At 43.2% G+C, this 22,846-nt stretch overlaps 2 protein-coding genes across 2 annotated transcripts; one reads left to right on the forward strand and one right to left on the reverse strand.

The window, feature by feature from the left end:
- Positions 1-268: 268 nt before the first annotated feature.
- Positions 269-7,197, forward strand: NEUTE1DRAFT_133721 (uncharacterized protein; the record flags this gene model as incomplete). Its single annotated transcript, XM_009858600.1, has 3 exons — positions 269-677; positions 937-1,150; positions 1,203-7,197. The coding sequence occupies 3 exons, from the start codon at positions 269-271 to the stop codon at positions 7,195-7,197; spliced, it is 6,618 nt and encodes a 2,205-aa protein (XP_009856902.1).
- Positions 7,198-8,666: 1,469 nt separating this feature from the next.
- On the reverse strand, positions 8,667-11,133 carry NEUTE1DRAFT_92454 (uncharacterized protein; the record flags this gene model as incomplete). Its single annotated transcript, XM_009858601.1, has 1 exon — positions 8,667-11,133. The coding sequence occupies one exon, from the start codon at positions 11,131-11,133 to the stop codon at positions 8,752-8,754; it is 2,382 nt and encodes a 793-aa protein (XP_009856903.1).
- Positions 11,134-22,846: the final 11,713 nt, after the last annotated feature.

The following is a 22,846-nucleotide window of genomic DNA, read 5'->3' on the forward strand; positions in this document are numbered from 1 at the left end:
CAGCTCGTGCAGGGCACTTCGATTGTCACACACTGGCCTGCCCACTTCGGCTATGACCCATGACCCGCTTTGCTTGCCCTCTTCTGAAGCTGTCATCAGCTCGCTAACTGACTACAATGTTTACTTAGAACGCCCGATTCTTACCACGTCAAATTGTAGCGGATGTTGTATTATCACCAGAGTTGCGAGGCCATGGAGTTGTTCAAATATATTGGAAAGAAGTCATAGCGGAAGGTGACTGTGGAAGGCCATGGGAGTCTCACCCGCCATGAATTTATCGCTGGACCGAAGGGATGGATCGCCCATCTCAGCCCAGCAAGCCCAGAGAATCTTTCAGGCCCCTGTCGACGACCCTAACAGGCCCTGCACGGCGTGTTGGGTGCTTCGGTTCCTGGACCCCTGCCGGAAAGAGACGCTGGAGTGGACTTTGACCAGGATGTCCGGCTCCCGCAATTTCAGCACCTGCAGCAGTGTCCCCAGAAAGGGAATCTTCAGGCCGACGCCAGGTTTGCTTCGAAGGTTGTCTCTCACCTTTTCAGCATCAGCAGTTCCTGACCTTGACGCGCAATCATCTCTTTATTTCTACGTCCATCTCTCACTTTGCTGGTACCTACCAAAGACACATCTCGGCAAAACAAGCTCAACTCCAAAGACGAGGGCCTTGACGGATTCCAAAGGTCTATTGCTTGTCGACATCACAGCTAACCTGAGCCGGGTCGCTTGTATCGGAAACTCTCTCTAGGCCAACATACAACCACACCATAGAGGTATGAGTCGGAGCTCAGCAACAGCATTGACACCAGATCAACCGACAACCAAGACGCTCCGTCTTATTCTTTCACCAAAGACTTAGCACAAATTCAAAGCTCGGATTGGCCATCTAAGACAAAGCTATTCCCCGCGCGAGTACAGCTCCACCAAAATCATCATCTCCAGGCCCAAGCTCCTCGGTTGCTGTTGCCGTTGACCAGGAACGGATCGAGAGGGGGAACCGCGTGCCGGGGGGAACAACGTCCAAAAAAGTGATTGCGGGAGAAGACGTGGATGGAAAGACTGGTGATAGTCTGAACATTGAGAAGCAAGGCGATAGTGACAGTGACACGTCCTGCGTTGTCGTCTCACAGCGATCTCTTACTCGGATTCCACCGCTGTTTGTGCTCGTCCATGGCTTGGAGAGCTTTGCTGACTCTGTACTGACCAAGAAGTCACTTTGTCATCACCACCTTCAGGCGCCAGGTCGTCGGCCTCACCTCTCACATGGAAGCTCACGCGCAAGCCGCGCACAACGGCCAATACTATTCGCAATCGGCTGGAACCGAACCGCAACAGGTCTACTCCCACCCACACCAACCGCAATATCAGCAGCACCAGCACCAGCAACAGAGCCACGCCCCGCAGTCGCATTTCCAGTCGCAGCCACAGCCTGATGGTGCCAATGCGCCGATTAGACATCCGTCGTTTATAGGATTGCCTCCAATTTCTCGCACATCCACCTTTTCATCTCTACTGGGACCCTTTCAAGTCGAAGGTTCTGCCGGCGACAATAATAGCACGTACAGTGACACCGACACTACCCCGCGAAACTTAATCCACTATCAACAAGGGCAACAAGGTGGACAACAAACCATTGTGACGACCCCGCAAACTATGTCTGAAAGCAGATCCATGGCTGCGAACCAGACTGGCGATGGTGTACCACCGCATGGCCAGGTTATGCCCCAAACACCTCCACCAGGGCAGATCATCCCAAATATGTATCGCCCAGCTCAAGGTCCGGCACAAGGTCAAATGCAAATCCAAGGACAACCATCGCCCAATGGTTTTCCATCACCTCTTGGTGCTGGATCCGTGCCTGGTCAATCGCCGGTCCAGGCCCAGTCAGGTGAACCCGGTCCACCAGGCAACGCCCAGGGGCAATCCGCATCGGCCCTGGCGGGAGCACCCGGGGCTCCCCTCTCTGTCATGAACGGTGGAACTCCGCCTGCGGCTCCACAGTTTACGCCAGCCAACGGCCGGCCCGTCATGATGCCTCCTCCGCACTTGGCAGGACGGTTTCCGCAAGGAAACTGGAACTTGCAGGAGTCTCATCTGTCGGAGCCACTACAGCCTACGAATCGGAACCGTCACTCGTCTAGCAATGCATCACAGCAACCCTTCTACGGTTTCGACAAGGAAACGGGCGTTCCGGCATCGCCACGGAGCCAGAGGGCGCCAGACACAGAGCAGCAACCACATATGCAGCCGGTGGATCAGAACAGCCAAGGCCCGCAACTCAATGGCCAGGAGAACCCCAGGAATCCCATCGAGCAGCGTCCACGCGGAAATTCATCACAAACGAACACGGACGTGGAAGACCTACCAGCCCCCCGTCCGATCCCGGCTGCTGATGGAAACAAGACAAGGCGAAACTCGGGTATCTTCTCGAGCCTCCGAAACAGGGTTGGGGCAGGCACTCCGGTCACCAGTGATGCAGTTTCCGATGCCAGTGTCATGACGGACGAAACAGGAGGACAGCAGCAGAGACGCGCTCAAATGTTCAGTGCGCTAGGTTCCGGAGCCGCGACGGAGGCCCCTCAAAGTAAAGAGAGCATCATGGCTCATGGCAGCACCACGCCCGTGAATGGCGGATTACAATCACCCCTTCCGCAGCACCAGCAACAACAGCCGAAGAAGAGTCGAATGGGTCTTAAGGCCATGTTCAGTCGGTCATCGCAGCAGGATAGTTCCCGACCGTTCGGAAGCGCGCAACCAGCCAGGCCTACAACGCAGGGTCAAGCTCAAACTCAACATCAGGTACAGCATCCCGTTGCTGCGAGTGGCGCCAACCCAATGTATCCGCTGCGGCCAAAGACTTCTGGCCAGGTCCTCCCCCAGCAACATCAATCTCTTGCCTCGATTTCCGAAAGCGAAAAGGCTAGGAAACCTTCTGGTGGAATATTCGGCATGTTTAAAAACAAGGACACAAAGCCGGGGTCAGGTACAGGGGCTGGTCAGCCGCTCATGGACCCCAGGCAGACGCTACAAGGTATGGGACGAGGACAAATGGCGATGCCGTCCCCTGGGCAAGGACAATTCTCTCAGCAGCAGTATCGTCAACAGTTCCCAGTTGGCCCAGATGGGAAGTTGGTAATTTTCCCTGGTCAGCTTCCTCCTCAGCATCAGCAGTTCATGCAACAAGGCCATCCGGGCATGTATCAGCCGCAGAAGATCCAGATGCAATGGCAAATACCAGAGCAGGACCGACCCCCCGTCAACATGCAGCAGTCTCGGCCTTCGCTGCAAGGTCAAAATGGAGGCCCACAGGATCAGCCCCAACAACAGCATCAGCAGCAACTCGACGCTCGTCAAGGTCAAAGTAATGGCCAAAATGCGGTCTCTGTCGGTCCTGTAAGCCCACCAGTTGCTTCTCCGATGCCTTCAGACAGTCAATCCGCGGCACATCAGTCTCGTCCCCAGCAAAATACACCTCCCGCCACTAATGGACAGGCGCCTCCGGCGGCAACGAACGGAGGCCACGCCCGGACATTCTCTCAAGGTAGTAATTTACCCAATATGTATACTCTCGGCATGAACGGTATTCAGTCAGATCAGTTACCTGCGCGAAAGCCGGTAGGGTCCAGGGTTGTCTCAGCCCAGATCCCTTCCAGTCTTCTGCCACCGCAACAACGCCAAAGAGGAGCTTCGGTCTCCTCAACTCAATCTCCTCAACCCCAGAGTTTACCGAGCACACAACCCCCGTCGAGCTTGGGAACCCAACGCCCTGTGGACTCCCAGCACACATTGGCATCCCAGGGCGGGATGTCTCTTCCCGATGTTCCCGCCTCTAACCAGCGGGCGGACCAAGAAAGGTCCGGTACGCAAGACCGGCAATACCAAGGACCAGGTCGCCAGCAAAAACCGCAACATATGCCCGCTGGCTCGCAGAGCCTTGTTGAAGGCACTTCCAACCAAAACATCCCTTTCGCTGGCCATTCACTATCTCTCGTAGCAACCATGGGGCCTGGCTTCCCGGTCCAACAAGAGCAACAACCACCTCAGAGACTGCCGCCACCTAGCCCCGGTTTTCCCCCTAGAAACGTCATGACTATAGCCCCTCCGCCCAAGGAGAAGGAGCAGAGCACTATTTCCAAGCTTTTCAGAGGCACTAAACAACAGACGTCGCCAACAACCTCTCAGGAAAAAGGAAAGTCGTCTTTCATGAGCGCTTTGAAACGGGGCGGCAATACCAAGCAAGGAGATGCCCAGCCAAGGTCCCCTGCTCAGTCTCCTCAAGCCAACCAAGGACAGTTTCAGCCAAACCAAGCTCAGATACGAGAACAAGCACAAAGGCCGCAAGGTTTACAACCTCCTCAAAACCAATTTCCGGGACAGCCGCAACAACAACCACAACAAAAGTCACCGCCGGGACTGAGAGAACGACGGCCGAGCCCGCATCTGCAGTATCAAAATGAGAGGCAGGACCCGTCCAAAGCTCCTAGCCCACCGGCGCAAGTAGATCTGGCCATGCGCCTACCTGCCCAGCAGTCATCACAGCAGCCTACGCGTTCATCTGCTACATCCGCTCCTGGCGTTCTCGATAAGCCAAGACCTGCGCCCCAGATGTTCGAGCAACAGACGCAGCAACCTTTGGCGCACGGAGAGCCAAATCCAGCCCCTGGTTTGGTTCAAGAGCAGAGGCCGCCGATAGCTGGACAGCCTTTGCATCCCAGCCAGATGGCAGGTCAAGCTCAAGCTCAAGCTCAAGCCTTTGCAGAGCAGCAGTTTTTCCAAGCGCAAGCTCAGGCCCATTTGCATGCCCAGATGTTTCAAAGGTTTCAACAACAACAACAACAACAACAACAACAACAACAACAACAACAACAACAGCAACATCATCAACAACATCAACAACAACAAGCCCAGTTTGCTGCTCAAGTCTCACGCTCAGATCAACCTCCAACTCAAGGTCAAGGTCAAGGCCAGAACCCACCGACATCTGCTCCTCCGGGTCAAGAGCCTCGGTATGCCCAGATGCCCATTCCAGCTGGTTATTTCCCTGTGCACCAAGGGATGACCCAAACCTCTTCGCCTATGGGCGTGCCGATGTCATACTTCGTAAATGTTCCTGGCCAGCCGCCGCAAGGTTATTTTATGCCGATGCCAGGGCAAGTGATTCCTCCAGGGATGCCTGGGATGCCGCATATGTTGCCTCCTGGGTTTGTCCCCGGTCAACCTTTTGTGTACGCTCCTCATCCCGGTGGGCCTATGCCTCCTCGTGGACCTCCTGGAAGCATGCCCATGGCTGGACCTCCGGGAAGCGTACCCGCGACTACGCCTCCTTCCACTGGCGGCACCCCTTTCTTTACCCCACCGACTTCTCATGGAGGACCTCAACAGATGTTTCATGTTCCCGTACACCCATCATCACCTCCGCCGGGCAGTGAGCACTCCGTACAGCATCCTCCAAGCATCTCGCCTACTCCTCCTCCGTTCATCGGAACATCAAGACAGGCTAGCGACCTTTCTCCTCAGCCTCAGATGCAGTTCCAACAGCCAACGCAGCCATCCCCGTCTCCGCCAAAATGTCCCCTTCCAAACACGCCTTTCTCGCCAGTGGGCCCGGACGCTGTTAATGTTCCGAACCCGCCGCTTCCGCCGAGCGAACCACAGGAGCAGCAACAGCAGCAACAGCAGCAACAGCCCAACCCGGGCCTCATCCCCCAACGACAAGTCAGCCAAGTCAGCGCCATGTCCATGCAGCCCAGTAACGGATCGCCATCAACGAATGTGATTTCACCCATCTCGAACGACAGCGGAGTGACGCAGATTCCCGAGGGAGGAGGACAGGAGCAACTTTCTCGATCTGGATCCGCGGCTCTTCCTCGGGATTCCAGGACCATCGTCCCAGAACCAGTTAATGTAGCCCAGAAACCTGAAGATTCAGGGATTGACGAGGATAGTAATGGAGATGAGAACAGCAAGAAGGGTGAGAACGACGACCATCATCCGTGGAACGGAATCACCTTGGACAGTGACTCTAGGGCTGTTAGTCCGGAACCGCTGCTGTATGAACATGGGCCTATGACACCGCCGCCTACCACGGTTAGCTTCATCCGCGCGCAGGCACAGGAAGTTCATGTGCACCGGTCGCCGGATAGGCATGTGGGTGATGGCAATATTTATGATGCGACGCCAAGGCAGTCGATTAAGTCACCGGTGTTGTTGCCCAGGCGCGATTCCATGGAAGAGGAGAATGAGACTGATCTCCGAAAGACTGAGGATGAAACTTTCAATGCGAATGAGAAGAGCGATGATGGTTTAGGTAACATTCGTGATGAATCGCCTGCGAACGGGAACAGCCATTTCATCGTTGCTCCTATCAATGGTGGTGGCAATGAAGTCAACAAATCGGCCGAGCCAACTCCAGTTCATCAAGCGCCCTACGAAGCCAGAGATGTTGACCACGGAAAAGCTGTTGGAGTGGAGGATAACGAGAAGGAGGAACCAGTTATTCCAGGCCATGTCGAGCATAATGAGCCACAGCAGCAATCCCAAATCGCCGACGTCACGATTGTCCCTGCCGACGAGACCGCCCAGTCTCCCAAGCCGACGAAGGATGCGGTTGATCAGCAGCAGCCGCAGCAACATCAGCCGCTTCAACCTCAACCTCAACCCCAACCTCAACAAGGAGCCGCTTTACCATCAGCATCACCACCACCACCACCACCAGCACCAGTACCGGCACCGGCACCGGCACCACAACAACAGTCCATCATCATCATCTCCCCCGAGCCTTCCCCCTCCCAAAGCCCCGAGCCAAGCAAACCACAACTCCATCAACCCCAGCCCACCGAGAATAACGGTGCCATCACTACCGCCTCCGGCTTCCTCATTTCCTCCTACCCCTCCAACCAAACCGATCCCTCCAATCCCAAAGGAATCCTAAAACCCCTCACTGACCGCTCCATCTTCGAAGAAGCCAAGCGGAAACAACTTCTCCGCGAGCAAGAGGAGAAGATCCCTGTGTTTTCGGATGATGATGATTACATGAAGCAGCAGAACAATGGGACGGGGACGGGAGCGGCGGGAACGGGAAACAAAAAGAAGGAAGATGAAGATGCTGTGCCGATGATGAGCGCTACGAGTTATCCGGGGCAGGAGTGGAATCCGTATGAACTTGGGATGGGGGGCGATGGCGGGGAGGGGTGGGAGGATTGAGGTCGGTTATTGGGATTTTTAAGAGTTGAGTGCACTTTGTTGGGAGGGAAGGAAGGGGTGGGCGGATGATGGAGGAGACAGGACATGGGAATGAAGGAAGGAGGGAAGGAGGGAAAGAGTGTTAGTGGGTGATGGCGCAAGGGGAGGAAAGGAAACAAAATAATTGCCGAGCCGAGAGAGGATGGCAAAACACTCTCTGTGTCTAGTTCGTGCCATGAAGACGGGAGTGGCATGGCTATTAAACTTTTTTTCGTTTCGTTTAGTTCCCCTTCCTACTTTGATTCGCCCTGTTCCGGGCTCGATCTTCAAGCATAACTGTTTACTATTATCCAGACATCAACGTCGATACATTTTTTTTCGATTCTCCAGTTTCATCGGCTTTGGTGCCTAATTACTGTGGCTGGTTTTCAAAATGTTTAGAAACACTTCTCTTAATAGCATACATATATTTACCTCGTTAGCAAAGTACTTGCTTGGGTAGGTCGTCAACCCTTGTTGGAGAGTGAGTAAGACATTCAGCTATTTAAGTCAAGCAGAGTGGAGCCTCAACTAGTGTAGTTCGTGCCTGACTAGTTCTAGCATTTGGAACCACCAAGAACAAAAGCAAAAAAGGGGTTAGTTAGGTTGAGGTGAACTGGCGGGCAGGCAGGCAGGCCACGCGACGTCGTGACAGGGGACTCAAATGATGGGGAAAAGAAAAAAAGGGGTCCGCGCGTGTGTGCACGATCTTTTTGTTGAAGCTGGTTCCTGAGTCGGTGAGCGGGACAATTTCCGGCAAGACCGCACGCAAGTCGTCCGGCGCGGTCGTGTCCGATTCATGTGTGTTTGAAAGGAAATGAATCATATGTGCAAAATTCATTCATATGAGAGAACGTTGTTCATTCTGAACCACATACGTTTGTTTGTATTTCAGGAGGGTTTATGCATTATGCTAAAGGATGTGCAACTAGCTAGCTGGTCTGCGTGTGCTTTATCGGATCCTTCGAAGTTCATATCAGCACATGTGCTTAGCTAGTTCCCCGGATGACCAACTAACTCTCTTCTCCTGTCATTATCCCTCTTCCCTCCTAATAAACCCCAAAGTAAGTATAAGTAACGACATATTGAATAGGTGAAAGTACATGCGAGGAACGAGCGTGTGTGGCTGTTGAATAGACCCGATTAAGTTAGTATATAGCCATCCTTCTTTCCTTCCTGGCGTAAGTGTGGAAGCAGCTCCGCCCCCCTGGCCTTTTATCCTTTCGTTGAGGTGATTTGTATAATCAAATCCCCCGTTTTCTCCTTGTGTATAATGGGGGGTTGTGGGAGAGAAAACGGTGCCCATGCGGCTTCCGTATCATATAATACAGTTATGCTAAATATAAAAAGGAGCAAGACAAAAAAAAGTAAATACGATTAGCCTGAACCAAAACGCCCGATATTTTCAATGTTGCGCCTCCCAAAAATGTATGAACCAAAAACAGCTTAGTAAAAACAGAAGCGAAGAAAAAGGGGATGATCAAAGCAAAACGGAAGCCCAATTTTGCGGTTTGCCATCAAATAAATCGTAATAATTCAAGCTGGGAAAGCCCCGGATATCGTCACAGCAAGTTCCTTTGGTTCCTCAGTTGCTGGCTCGACCTCGGAGGCGACAGGCTGCTTGGGGGTATCTTCGGTGGATGGCGGGGATTGGGTAATTTCCGCTTCAAGGAACTCGAACTTGTTAGCGGGGGTCTTGGGCTCCTCCGAAGCTAGCTTGGTCTGTTCGGTAGGTCCATCCGTGTCGTCTGCCGGAGCTTCGACCATTTGTTCGATGAATTCAACCTGCTCTTCAGACACCTCGCTGATCGCGATAGGTACCACAACCTCTTCCACGGGCGCTTCGTCCTTCTGTGTGATCTCGGGTTGGTCGACAGGCTCCGGGGCAATATTGGAAATGAGTTGCTCAGGCACCTCGGGAATTTCCGTTTCCGAGCTCTCCTGTTGGATCGCATCTGCCACCTCCGCCACGGATACCGCCAATTGTTCAACTTCAGCAGCAGCAGGCGTCTCATCTCCATCCTTGTCAGCTTCGAGACTCGTCCTGGAGCTCTTGTCACCCCGAAGACTCGGGGCTCGACTGGGTGCCCGACTATGGCTTGTGTGGAAATGGGTGATCGGGAGCACACCGCCACCGATACGGCTCCAAAACATCTGCTCCCGTAACCGTACGCTTTCGGCCCATGCTGCCTTCTCAGCATCCTCGTCATCCGCTCGCCAGTGACCGTCCTTGACTATGCGAAGAAATCCTAAGAAATCGCATGTTGATCGGACTCGGGACAGGCAATACCTGCATAATGCATATCCAGTTTGCGCGGAACCGGTTTCGCTGATCCGAAATCGATGTTTCCGAAGAAATTCCTCCTCTGGCCTGGACTCCCCGCAGAGAGAGCACGGGCTCAACTCGGGCCTCGAAACCCTGCCGAACCTGCTAGTTGTTGTTGTGGCAGCTGGGACTGGCTCTACTACAAGCGAGCCGTCAGTCATCGCTGTAAGGACACTCCTCCGGGCAAGCCAAGAAAGCCCTGGAGCGATATCGAGCCGTAGTGTTGGTTCAATATCCTCGGTCAGGACCCTCTTGTAAAACCTGGTATCCTTCAAGGCCGGCAGAGGGATGGCAGCGGCGCCGGGGCTGGCGGTAACGGCCGTTGTGGGTGTAGTCGAGGTTTGGGAGAAGGTCGATTGGGCAGTTGCGATGGTCGAAAGAGACGTGCTGGAGGCATTGGCGAGCGCAAGATGAGCACCTACCGATCCTAAGCCCAGGCCGAGAGACGTCAGTGCAGAGCCGGTAGATGGTGTGGGTACGCGCTGCTGGGCAGAGATCCTCTTGGATGTGCGAATGAGATCTTTGAAGTCGTTATACGATGCTAGGTCGGTACGAAGTACGGGCTTCAACAGATAAGTAAAACTGGTAGGGTACGAAGGAGACATGGACTCGGCCACGCTAAGTTGGCGGTCGTGATGCCCATGGTGTAAGCGATCGGAAAGGCCTTCCTCATTTTGCAGCTCAAACTTGCTGAAACCTGGAGAAGAAGGCGCCGTTGGAGGTATCTGCTCGTGCTTCTCGGCGCTCATGTCCTCCATAAGGTGCTTTAGCTCGGCTAGTTGCTCCTGTTGTGATTTGAGTAATCCCTCGGTATCCACGAGTTGTGCCCTGAGTTGGTCGTTCTTCCGTTGCAGTATCTCCTGTTCAATCCTGGCCTCTTCCTTGGCAGAGATGACCATTTTGTTGGCTTCCTCGAATAGGGCGGCTGTCAGGTTCTCCAACTCCTGTTCAATTTTCTTCTTTTGCTGTTCAACATCCAAACGAGCCTGCTTCTCTTCGGCAATGACTCCCAACAGCGTTGTCTTTTCCGCCTCGACGGTTTTCCTCCGTATCCAAACATCACCAGCCAGCATCTCCCTTTGTTCCTCCACTGTCCGTTCAAGTTGCCTGATCTTGTCGCGTGCCTGCTCTAGCTCCATTTTTGTTTGCGATAGGTTATCATCCAAGGTGGTCTGGTGGTTGATTGCATTGATCAGTTTCGTGCTGAGAGTGGCCACCTCCTGATCGAGGTCGGGATGGTGATGACTGGTCATGGAAACTCCGCTTGCAGGGCTCATAGCCCGGCTTCGGGGATCGGGGAGGGTCGTCAATTCATTCTCATCATCTATGGGCTGCGGGGAGAAAGGTCGTCTAAGGCGAGGGGTCGACGGTGCTGCGTTGGCAGAGGCTGGCTCGCTAACGGATGGTAGTTCGGGTGTTGCATCGGAAATCGAAGCCCTCGAGGCGCTGTTTCGGCTGAGGATGCTGGAGAGAGATCGGGTGTGGCTTTTGGAGAGGCGTCCGTTGGCCGGTATCGGTATCTGGTGCGAGGACCAGCCCGTCACAGTGACAAAGCTTTGCCATAGTCCGTTAGTGGTGGAGACGGCAGCCATGTGAGAGCTTGTAGGGATAGATGCCATCGAGGTGAGCCTCAAGGGTAAGTGAGTGTATCAGGAGTGGTAGCTGCTAGAGGACCCCAGGAAGGGATAATCCAGAACTAGTACCCCAACTTTGGGGGACCATGGATGCCCGGGTTGGGCAAGTCACTTCAGCGCACGAGACACTCGGCTGTACAACCCAAGAAGAGCCTGCGGACAAACTTGAGGGTGTAACAAGAGAGATTCCAAGCACGCATAGCGGGATGGAGAGTCTAGAAGAGGGCCAGGGACTTACGAATCCAGCTTGTCGGCGTTGGTAAGGACCACACCAGGGACTGGCGGGTCCTGTAAAGGAGAAGCTGGAGCGACAGGGAAGGGCCTAGGCGGCGGCGTTGTGCTTTCCGACTCTATCGTGGCGTGCAATGGGCGCACCGGGCTTGTGTCGGTCGAGAAATGCTGAGAAGGTCTGGGAAGCAAACGGGAGTGTCGCAAGGATGGGAAGTCGCGTGGTGCGCTGAATGGGGTCGATACGGGAAATTGACTATCTAGTGGTTGGTGTGGTTGGGGGCTTGTATAACGTCGTTCGGTAGAAACAAGTCGCTTAATGGCAAGCCGAGTATGACAATCTGTAAGACGGAATGGAAGCGAAAATTATAGTTGGAATAGAGTAGTTGGGATCCGGCTTGCGGGTGTGTGGTATGGACAGGACAAGGAGCGAAGAACTGTAGCGAAAAAAGGACGGACGACAGGCTCCAAGAGAGAGCAGATGGCAGATGAGCGACAGATGACAGATGATGATGGATGTGTGTGGCAGCAGATCGGGGCGAAAGCAAGTCCAAGTGGAAAGTGGAAAGTTTGTCGGGGATATACGCGTGGATAGCGTTATGGCGCAGAACAGCACTGCAGCCAGCTTCCACTTTGCAATCTCGAACCCACCGGGCTGTATCGGTACTAGTACGGAGTAGGTACGGATCCGTGGTCTGCGACTTCCAGGTAGTGGCCGGGGCTAGCGATTGTCGTTAATTTATCACTGCGTTGGTACCAAGACAATTGTCATTGGCGCCTTCCGTGTTTCCCAGTTGGTCCTGCGCTCCTGGCAGCACTGCCTGCATGCGCTGTTTACCTATCCACGGGCGAATGGCGTCAAGTTAGGTACCAAGTTGCTACTGTAAAGCGTCGGTACTGAGAGTTCAGCTTCGATTCCTTTTCTCCTCAGTTTTCTGTCTTATTCTTCAGTCGTCTGTCTTCGTGGACTCGCAGCTCCCGTTCCGGAGTCCATATTTGTAGTGTAGCCACGAGCTCCTGAACGGGGGGATCTCGCCCATTCCACCATGGCCCGAATGGGTTAGCCCCAGATCCCGACTGGGGGCTTTCCGGTGGGGATCTCGGCCTCCCCTGGCGCTGGCGGGCACTGCGATGGGTCCAGACAAGACCCACTCAATCATAGAGTGCAGTCGGGTGCCGTGCGGTGATGCGTGGTCTCGTCTCGAGCTCCCGCCCGTAACCATAAATGGCTTCGCTGTTTCCCAACAACCTCGCACAGCCATGTCAATCGATGCTTGGACCCAACGAACGAGAGATGACCGCTGTACCTGACCCTTTGAATTTTTGCTGCCGGTTTATCGTGCAGTGCAGTGCAGTGCAGTGCGGTGCAGTTTTGTTACCCGTCCTTAATCCCCTTACACAGTACGTTACGTTACGCTGTTGCGGGGAAATGAGACGCACAACATAGTAAGCCTCGCTGATGCTGACTAGCCTGGTTACATACATACACCACATGCAGCGACCAGCGAGCAACCGACCTAAGTGTAATCAGTGGGCTATTGGGGCCCTGGACAGGCGGCTTATCCGTTCGCTGGGCATGGAATTTCCTCACGTCGCCCGAGATCACTTCCTTGGCTCTTGGATCTGCGCCTTTATCCAGGATCACGATATTTTTGCGATTTTGGGATCCCACTGATCCTCTTTGCCACTGGATCTCCACGCTCCCACGGCATCCATGAGGCGTCATAACGACCAGGGTATCTCAACTTCCAAGGCGGTGCAGTTGCAGACGAGGCACTCGTCACATCTTCAGGGCCTTCACAGTTGGCCTGTGATCACATCACACGGTCCAAGTCTTTGCCGCGCTATGGGCGTTACTGCACATATTCCCATCATCCGTCATTGTCATGTTCGTAGATTGAGGACATAAGAGTCGCTAGAGAATGATATGAAGTACCAAGGAATAGCAAAATAAGTCGCTCACAGCCCGACCAAATCTCTAGTTGCAGTAATCTTGGGCTATTCGCAATTGATTCATGCCATGATCTGATAAGTAAACATGAGATACTTGAACACGAGCTACCTACAGTCGGGTCCCCTGTTCAAGCAACCCCCAGTACGAGCAACCCCCCCTGTTGTAGCAACCCCCATAGCGAAATCTGGCTTTTTTTTTTGCTTAGTAAGCGCAACCGAGCAACTAGCAACAAAATATAGAAAATTTGCTCGTAAATTTACTAATAATCTGGTAGTTCCCCACCAGAAATCTCCCCATTCTACACTGCACACACCACTTACTGTAACCCTTACAACCTTATAACACTACTAAACCAGGTAATTCCTTGCTTCTGATGTGATTTCTGGTGTCGCTAACGGTTCCTTGACTCTATACAGACTCCATTTCGGTTATTTTGCCCATAGAATCAATTATAGTCGCTACTATTACCCTCGCGCAGAAGAAAGCCATCCGCAAATAGTATAAGAACCAGCCGCTCAAACTATTCCTCAAAGTTATAATTATGTGGGCTGCTAATTAATACTAGCTCTCTCCCAATAAATCCTCAATATCCCGTATTTTTAACCTATATTACGATTACCTTAATAATAATTATTTTAGCAACGCTATCGATCTTAAGAAGAGAATTAAGGTTCCCTCTAATTAGTTCCCAATATTAGAGAAGATCTTATATATTTAGTAAGTCGAGATAGAGCTTCGTAGGGTACCTACTAGTACGGAGGTTTTGTAATATAAGGCTACCTAAATCTAGATAAGTATAGAGGAGGCTAGAGAGGGTAAACCCCTTAAACTAGTACTAGCCTTTAGTCGAAAATAGTCTATCCTTTTTAAAAAGAGGTTCAAAATTACGAATAGGACCTTCTATAGCAAGGCTACCTCTATAAAGACTACTAATAAGGTTGCTTAATAGATAGAAACTATTCGTATTACTATTGCTACTACCCCGCTAGGAAACTAGTATAATATAAATTAAATTAGTTAATTTTAGAGGATGTTCCCCTTATCTAGTTTAACTACTGCCCAGCGCCCTAGTTTAAAGTAAGATAAGGTACGTATCTCTTTCGCCTTTACTATTAACGATATTAGCGATAATTAATATTAAATTATTATAGGGTTAGCTTGTATACTTTATACCTAGTGCCAACGTATAGCAGCTTCTAAGATTGCCGTACGCTATTATCACCACTGGCAATCTAGCTATTACCGGCAGCTAATTAGTTAGAGCGTTGCTTACTGCGGGTTTGTAGACCCGCCGGCGGCTATCCTTATAAGGCCAGCCTTCTAGGTACTCGGCTATACTTCTCTTCTTTTCTCCTTCGTACAATTACGTATATTTATATCTACTATCTACCCTTTGCCCGTAATAGTTAATTGTACCTTTTAACTATTATATTTGTAGTGTAAAACTATTCCTTTTTATTGCGCGATTAATTTTTAATTAGCGTGTGCGTATAGGAATCGCTTTACCTATTGAATCGCTGAATCTAATATTACAAAATATTGATAATTGTAATTATAATAATTATAGTCTTAGTTTCGCCCCCTTTATTTAATAAATAAAGGTAAGTACTCTTTATTTAAAGGATAAGAGACCGCCTTATATAATTATCCTTTTTTATATTTTATAACGAAAGCAGTAACTATATATCCTTCTCTCCTACTTGTAGTACTGATAATTTTATTAATTTTAGTACCCCTCCTAAAAATATATTGTTTAATTTAAATAATATTTATAAAGTATTTAACGAGGTTGTTAGTACGACCGATGTTACTATTTATTAAATTGCGCTTATTAAGCTTCTCCCCTCAATAATAGTTAATAATCTTCTTATTAGTATTTGCAACGACGAGGAAAAGAAGGCCGTCCTTCGTACTTACTTCAATATAATTAATATCCTTATTTAGGACCCTGCCTTCCGTTCGATTATCGTCCTATTCGGTTACCTTTATTATAATAACCTCGTTTAGTATAAGGATATTACGGTCGATTTTAAGCGTAGTAAGAAGGAATTAAAGATTATTCGTAAAGTAATTACTAAGGTTTAAAATAATTTTAATTAGATTAACCTTAATTATTTTAATTTTAAGGCTAAGTACGCTGACCTTTAGAAGAAATATAATAACCTTAATATAAACTATACTACTCTTAAATTTTATAATACTAATATTAAGTCTCTATATAATAACCTTACTAAAATAATTAGTACTAGTATTAGTAAAATATTATTATTAAAATAGACTGTAGAGAACCTATCTATTTTTATTAGTAAGGAAAATATTAATACCGCCTATAAATATAAGACTTTTAAGGTATAATATTTCTATATTTTGTCCTAATAGAAGTATAACCCCCTCCTTTATATTAATAAGGATATTAAAATTATTTATATTGCTATATTATTAGGTTCCGAAATTTTATCTAATATTCAAAACGACTTAAATATTATTTAAAATGGAGGAAATACGGACTCTTAACGTTAGAAGACCGGCGCCGAATTTATAAAGTATTTAATTACCCGTTTTTAGAATATTAATTTTAAAATGGATATTGGCCGTCGTTTAAAGGAGTTCTTTATAAAAGATATATTTTTTGTAGAGTTCGAATTAGAGTTTACTAATTTAATAAATTTCTATAGCTTCGACGATTCTATAAAGGTTTACTATTTATATAATGAAATTAATAAATACCTTTGTAACGTTCTTATATATTATAACCTCCTTAAAGCTAACGATTTTAAGAGGTAGTTTGTAATTTATTGTATTATTGCTAGTAATTTAGAAAATACTAACTACCGTTATAAGATAAATATTTATATTTTTAATAATAATACCCCTACTAATAGAAGTTCCAGTAATATTAATACTAATACGGGCGGCGCTTCTAATTCTTATAATACTAATAATATCCTTATTAGTTAGGGTAGTAATAAAATAAACTTCGATATTATTAACTTTACTATCTTTATTTATAAAAATGTTTTTAAATAGTATACCTATAATAGTAAATACTGCTATTATAGCGGCGATAGTTATATTACCCGTAATTATTTCGCTTTTATTAATTATAGTACTTAGGGCCCTTAATATAATAAGGGTAAAAAGAATAAGGGTAAGGGTAGAGGTAAGGGTTGTTATAATAGGGAGGAAGTCTACGCCGCCGAAGCTATATCCGCCGCCGCCGCCGCTATTATTACTCCTATTATAATTACTATTGCTACTACTATTAATAATAAGTACTATAACGAGTTGGAAAACGTTTAATTTTTGTATTTAGTTGCGTATAGAGGCTTTTCCTATTATTATTATAGAGATAAGTTTTAGGCTCCCTAGAATTAAAGGGTTTAGAGGAGGTTAAGATATAATTATTAGATAGTTCTACTTCTTTAAATTTAATACTTTTATTTTCTTATATTATAATTAAATTATATAAAAATTATTATACTACTTTTATTAATTCCGGCCATTTTATATTCGCTTTTATCGATCGCTCTTTTGTTATTAAATATAATTTTCCTTATTTCCGCTTCCGCTAAATAAAGAAATTCGTCTTCGCTAATAGGGTAATTAAGGGTATTATTTCTAAAGGGGTAATAGTTAAACTCTATATTAGGTACTACGACGAAATAATTACCTTTTTAATTTATAATATTTTAAAGAATTATTTAATTATTTTAGAGTTCCTATAAATATAATATTATAAACCTAAAATTAATTATAATTAGTACGGGGTATATTTTACTAGCCCGACTTATAAAGGATACTATTTATTTATTAATTTTTCTAAAAATTAATCGACGGCCCTAAGAATCCTTATTAATTAGATTTCGGTTACGACTATCCGTAGTAAAGTCGCCCTAATTCTATAATTGGTTCCGAAGTTCGAAATTGTTAGCCCTACTAAAGTATTAGTACCGACGGTATTTCTAAGGACCCGGGCTATTAGTTTTGCTAGAGAAGTACCGACGCTAGTAATATTCATATTAAGAGGCAGAACTACTAATTCTATTTAAGAAGAATTAATACTACTTATATTAGAAAATAGAGCTACTAGTCCTATTTAAATAAAGTTAATATTACTATTTCCCGTAGCGAATGTTAATAAGGCTTTATTTACTTTCTAAATTAATTACTAACCTATTTTTACCCCTATTAAGGTACTAATAATTAGTAGAGCTAAATTTAAAGTTAGTATTATAGGTACGGCGGCTCTTCTAATTAAAACCAAGAGCCTAACGTATTACGACTCTTATATCCGCCTTAATAGCTAATACGTTTTTATAAGTATAAAGTACCCTTAAGTCCGCTATTATTGTAATTTTAATAAGGATTCGTCTATTAAATTAAGTAATATTAGGGAATTTAATACGGCGATTTTCAATTTTATTTACGAATCCTAACAATTATAGCCGTATATTATAAACTATATTGAAATTGAAAGGCTAGCTATTACGGTAGAGGTCCGGAATATAGATTTAACCAAAGGGATAGTTATCGATATTATAAATAGTAATAGATAATAATATAAAGAAAGCTTTTCCCCCCTTCTCTACCCTTTTATTAATAATTTAGTTAGCGATTATTTATTAGAAGATTTTTAGGAAGCGGCGATTTTAATTAAAGTAATCTACCTTATTAGTATTTTCGATAAAAATATAATACTCTATAAAGAGATAATCCGGCGTATATATTTAACTAAAATTTCTAATAAGGATATAAAGAAATTCTTCAATAAAGCCGACCGTCTAGTTAAAATAAAGGACGAAATTATTGTTATTTTAAAGGAAATAAAAGGATAGTAATATATTAATAAGGTAGTAGTTTTCCTCCTATCCCTAATTAAAGAAGTTCCGCTTAATTATTTATATAATTATAAGATTAAATTCTAGTTGAGAGTAACTCCCCCTAATATAAGGCCGTATTATATATCCCCGATTGAGGTTAATATTATTAAGAAATAGATTAATAATAATTTAAAAAAGAGTTTTATCCGCCTATTTTAGTCCGCGGCCACTTCCCCTATTCTCCTAATAAAAAAGCCCGGCGGCGGTGTTCGTATTTGTATTGATTATTATAGTATTAATAATATAACGTTAAAAATACGCTACCCGTTACGTTTAATTAAGGAAACCCTCGATACTATTTACCGAATATAGATCTTTATTAAGTTTAATATAATTGCTATATTAAATAGGATTTGTATAAAGGAAGGATATAAATAGTTTATTATATTTATTACTCGTTTTAGTCTCTACGAATCTATTATTTACCTAATCGACCTTTAAAGTACTCCGGGAACTTTTTAAAATTATATTAACAACGTTTTATATAATATTTTTGATATATATACAATAATATATTTCGATAATATTTTAGTTTATTTGGATAATGAAGAAGATTATGAGAGTTATATTAGGGAGGTCTTATAATAGATAATTCGAGTGGGGTTTTAGATTAATATTAATAAGTATAAATTCTATATTATAAGGATGAAATATTTTGGTTTAAGTATTATTCTAGGAGGATTCGAAATAGACCCTAATAAAATAACTATTATAGACATTTAGGAAATTTTAAAGATTAAAAAAGTATTATAGTATTTCTTAGGCTTCGTTAATTTCTACTAGCGGTTTATCAAGTACTTCTTAATTATCGCTAATCTATTGTATAAATTAATAAAGAAGTCGATAGATTGGTTATAGACCGACCGCTATTAAAAATCATTTAAAGCTTTTAAAAAGGCTTTTAGTAGTAGTCTAGTATTCCGGATCTATAATTGGTTTAAATAAATTATTATTAAGACAGACGCCTCGAATTAGATTTGTAGTAGTATATTATTCTAATATAATAAGGAGGGTATTTTATATTCAATTATTTACTTTAGCTAGCGGTATTCTACGGTTAAATATAATTATAATATTTATAATAAGGAATTATTAATTATTATTAAAGCCTTCGAGGAATAGCGCTTGGAGTTGGAAGGGGTTTAAGAATTTTTTGAAGTCCTTATTAACTATAAAAGTTTAAAGATTTTTATAGTTAATAAGTAATTTACTCCTTATTATATACGTTAATCCTAATTCCTCTCCTATTTTAATTTTATAATTAAATACTGCTTTAGATTTTTATAAATACGCCCTAACGTATTGAGTAGGAAGTTAAAAGATTTTATTACGCAATAGAATCCCCGCTAGAATAAAGTATACTGTAGTACCCTTAACGGATTTGTTAAGGGTTACTATAATATAGCCTTATATAGCGTATTAATAGTAATAGACGAATTCGTCTCCTTAAGAGACGAATTCTCTTCCTCAATCAATTATTATCTACAACCAAAAATTCTTATTCAATAATACTATTCATTAATATAAATTCTAAATTACAATTAATTATAGTTCCTTAAAACAAATCCGTTACTCAATAACGAATCCGCTATACATTAATCCCTTTAACGAATCCGTCACCTACTAGATTCTTCTTTCAAAGCGAATCTATTAGTAATAAATCTATTACTAAGTAGTATAGTAACTATAATCTTAACTCCCTATAATACCGTAGTAAATAGTTTCTACAACTTTAAAATCGAACTAATCTTTTTACTTCTTTATTATTACTTATAAATTATCTTCTACCTATATAATATCTCTTCGTCCCCTTAGAATCGCGTCCTGTAATAACAAATCGAAATAGCGTCTATCTAAATAAAAGCTAATACTAAGAGGGTTAATAGTCTTTATAAATTATACGAACAGCATCCTAAATACCCTATATAAACGGACGTCGATAGTTACAATATTAGAGCTTTCGATTACTATAGAAGAATTTAATACCGATCTAAAGACTATACTAAATATACTACTAAAAACGAGCCTTTTAATAATAGTAATAAATCTATTTACTTTCCCTATTAAACAACCAATTATAAAATATTTAAAAAGTATCTTTATTCTATTATTATAAAATATAACAAATTCGTTACTAATATATAAATCGATAGAACTCTTACAACCTAAGGAATAAGAAACGAAGTAATTAGGACGAGTATAAGGGAAATAATATTAATCCTATACTAAACTAAATCTTCTTATCCGATTTAAATAGTTAAATAATATACTATAGGGGCCACTTCCAATACTATAGTATAATATTAGGCTTAGAATATTAAGAGTAAAAGAAAGGAGGAATAGACGTAAATAGGAGCGAGCTTTTTGCCCTCTAATAGTCTAATCTACCTTACTAATATAGAATAATTACGAATCGATTTTATACGAATTAGCAAATCTATTAAAAAATATTTAGAAGATTTTATATATACCCGAGGTTGGCTAAATACTATAAAAACTATTTATAGAGTATTCCTCAATACTCCTAATCCTAAGAAGGAGACGGATTTAATACTATACTAAATATTACCAGCGATATTTCGGGTATCGCTAATTATAATTATATAGAAGAATTTAACGTTAGTTCTAATATTTCAATCCCTTATTAATATTATATTAGGGGTTGCGCGCTCGGTTCGCAAACTAATAATTTAACTTATACTAAAGGTCCGGTTTTATATTAAAAATATTAAGGAGAACTATTAAATTACTTAGAGGATTAAATCCTAAACTAATTTAATTACTTCCTTATTCTCGCTATATATTTAAATAAAATACTAAATATCGCTATCTTCTACTATAATAGGAATATTTAAAATACGTATTCCTAAATCTTTTAATAATAGATACTATTGCCCTATTATTAAATTAATACTATAGGAAATTAAAGTATAAATTAATATTAGATCCGATACCTTTATACCTAATATTAAAAAAAGTAACATTAATATTATAATAAAAGACTATTTATTTAATAATTCTACTATTCCTAATAAATTATTTAATACTTTTAGTAAAATAAATATTGAAAGAAAAACCTACGGCCGGACTATCGACGGATCCGGTTATATTTAAGGCTAAAAATAGGGTTAATAAATCTACTATTTATCTGGCTGGAATAAACGTTAAAAATATTAATACTAAGGTTGGATGTTATAAAAATACTCTTATAAGCGCTTCTATTATACCTATTACTTATAATAGCTTTATATATTTAAAAGTAAACTAAAGTATATTATTACTACAAATTTCCTCTAATTTTCCTCCTAACGGTTTCTTCCCTAATTTCTAATAGCCTAACGACCTTATAAGTTAATTTAAATACGCTTATGCCTATAAGGCTATATATCCGCTTTATAATTATCTAATATACTTTTATTTAAAATAGGGAATAGGTTTATATAAATATTTAAGTATTCTCAACTACCCAACTAACTTCCCTACTAGTCTATTAACCCCCTTATCTAAATTTAAAGGAAGAAATAGCGGTAGTAATAAAAAATTACCTTAATAGAATATTACTAACGCTTTTAAAAATCTTAACGATCCTAATAATTTTAAGAATCCCTATAATAGAGGACGGCTCCTAATATTTCTATTTTAAAGCCTAGCCTTTCTAAGCAGGGGCCCTCCCGACGGTCCTTTAGGCCTACTATTCGTAGTATTAAATTATTATAATACTAGTCCTCTTAGCGATATCCGAACGGGAAATAATAATTAAAAAGTATAGAAAGTTAATATATTTTAGCCTAATACCCCTTATAATAAATATTAAGGATATATAATATTTTATATAGAAAAGATTTTATACTATTGAAATTTCTTTAATTAGGAGGCTAATGTTCGAATAAGTACTGAAGGTAGTTTATATTACTTCTAAAAGGTATTCTCCTATTTCCCGAACTTATTAAAGGGCGAAATAATAATCTAATAGATATTAGAATTATTAACCGAGGATTACAAGATTTATATAGAATTATTTAATATCCTATTCTAATTAATAAATAAATATTTTAAAATCGATTTAAGTAAAGCCGTAAAATAGTTGTAAAAGAATTAATTTATAGAGGTGCGTAACGCCCGCGAGAAGTCCGTCTATATTTTTGCCGGTCTATTATTCTATTATATACAATAATAAAATAATATTATTAATTACTAATAATTATACTATCTCTATATTAATTTATATTTTAATTTATAAAGTCTAATAGATAAACCGGTAGCGGATAATACTAAGGAGCGGTATTTACGCTAAATAAATATTAAAGTATAAATCTAATAGAAGGCACTTAGAGAGTAATATATTAAATTATTTATATACTTCGAAAATAAAGACGAAGAGATCGCTAAGGATTATAATAAAAAGGATATATACTAGGAAGGATTTAACTTTAATTTAAAAGGATTCGTTGTATAGTTATTTCTCTTCCTAAGGTTATAGTAAAGGATATTAAAATCGAGGTTCGAACGAATAATATTAGTAGAATAAATGGAATTAAGAGGAAAATAATCGCAGGTAAAATAATTATTATTGTAGAAATAATAGGCGCCGTAACCGTCGCTAAAAGTA

The sequence above is a fragment of the Neurospora tetrasperma genome (assembly GCF_000213175.1).
Source record: "Neurospora tetrasperma FGSC 2508 unplaced genomic scaffold NEUTE1scaffold_81, whole genome shotgun sequence".
NCBI classification, from domain to species: Eukaryota; Fungi; Ascomycota; class Sordariomycetes; order Sordariales; family Sordariaceae; genus Neurospora; species Neurospora tetrasperma.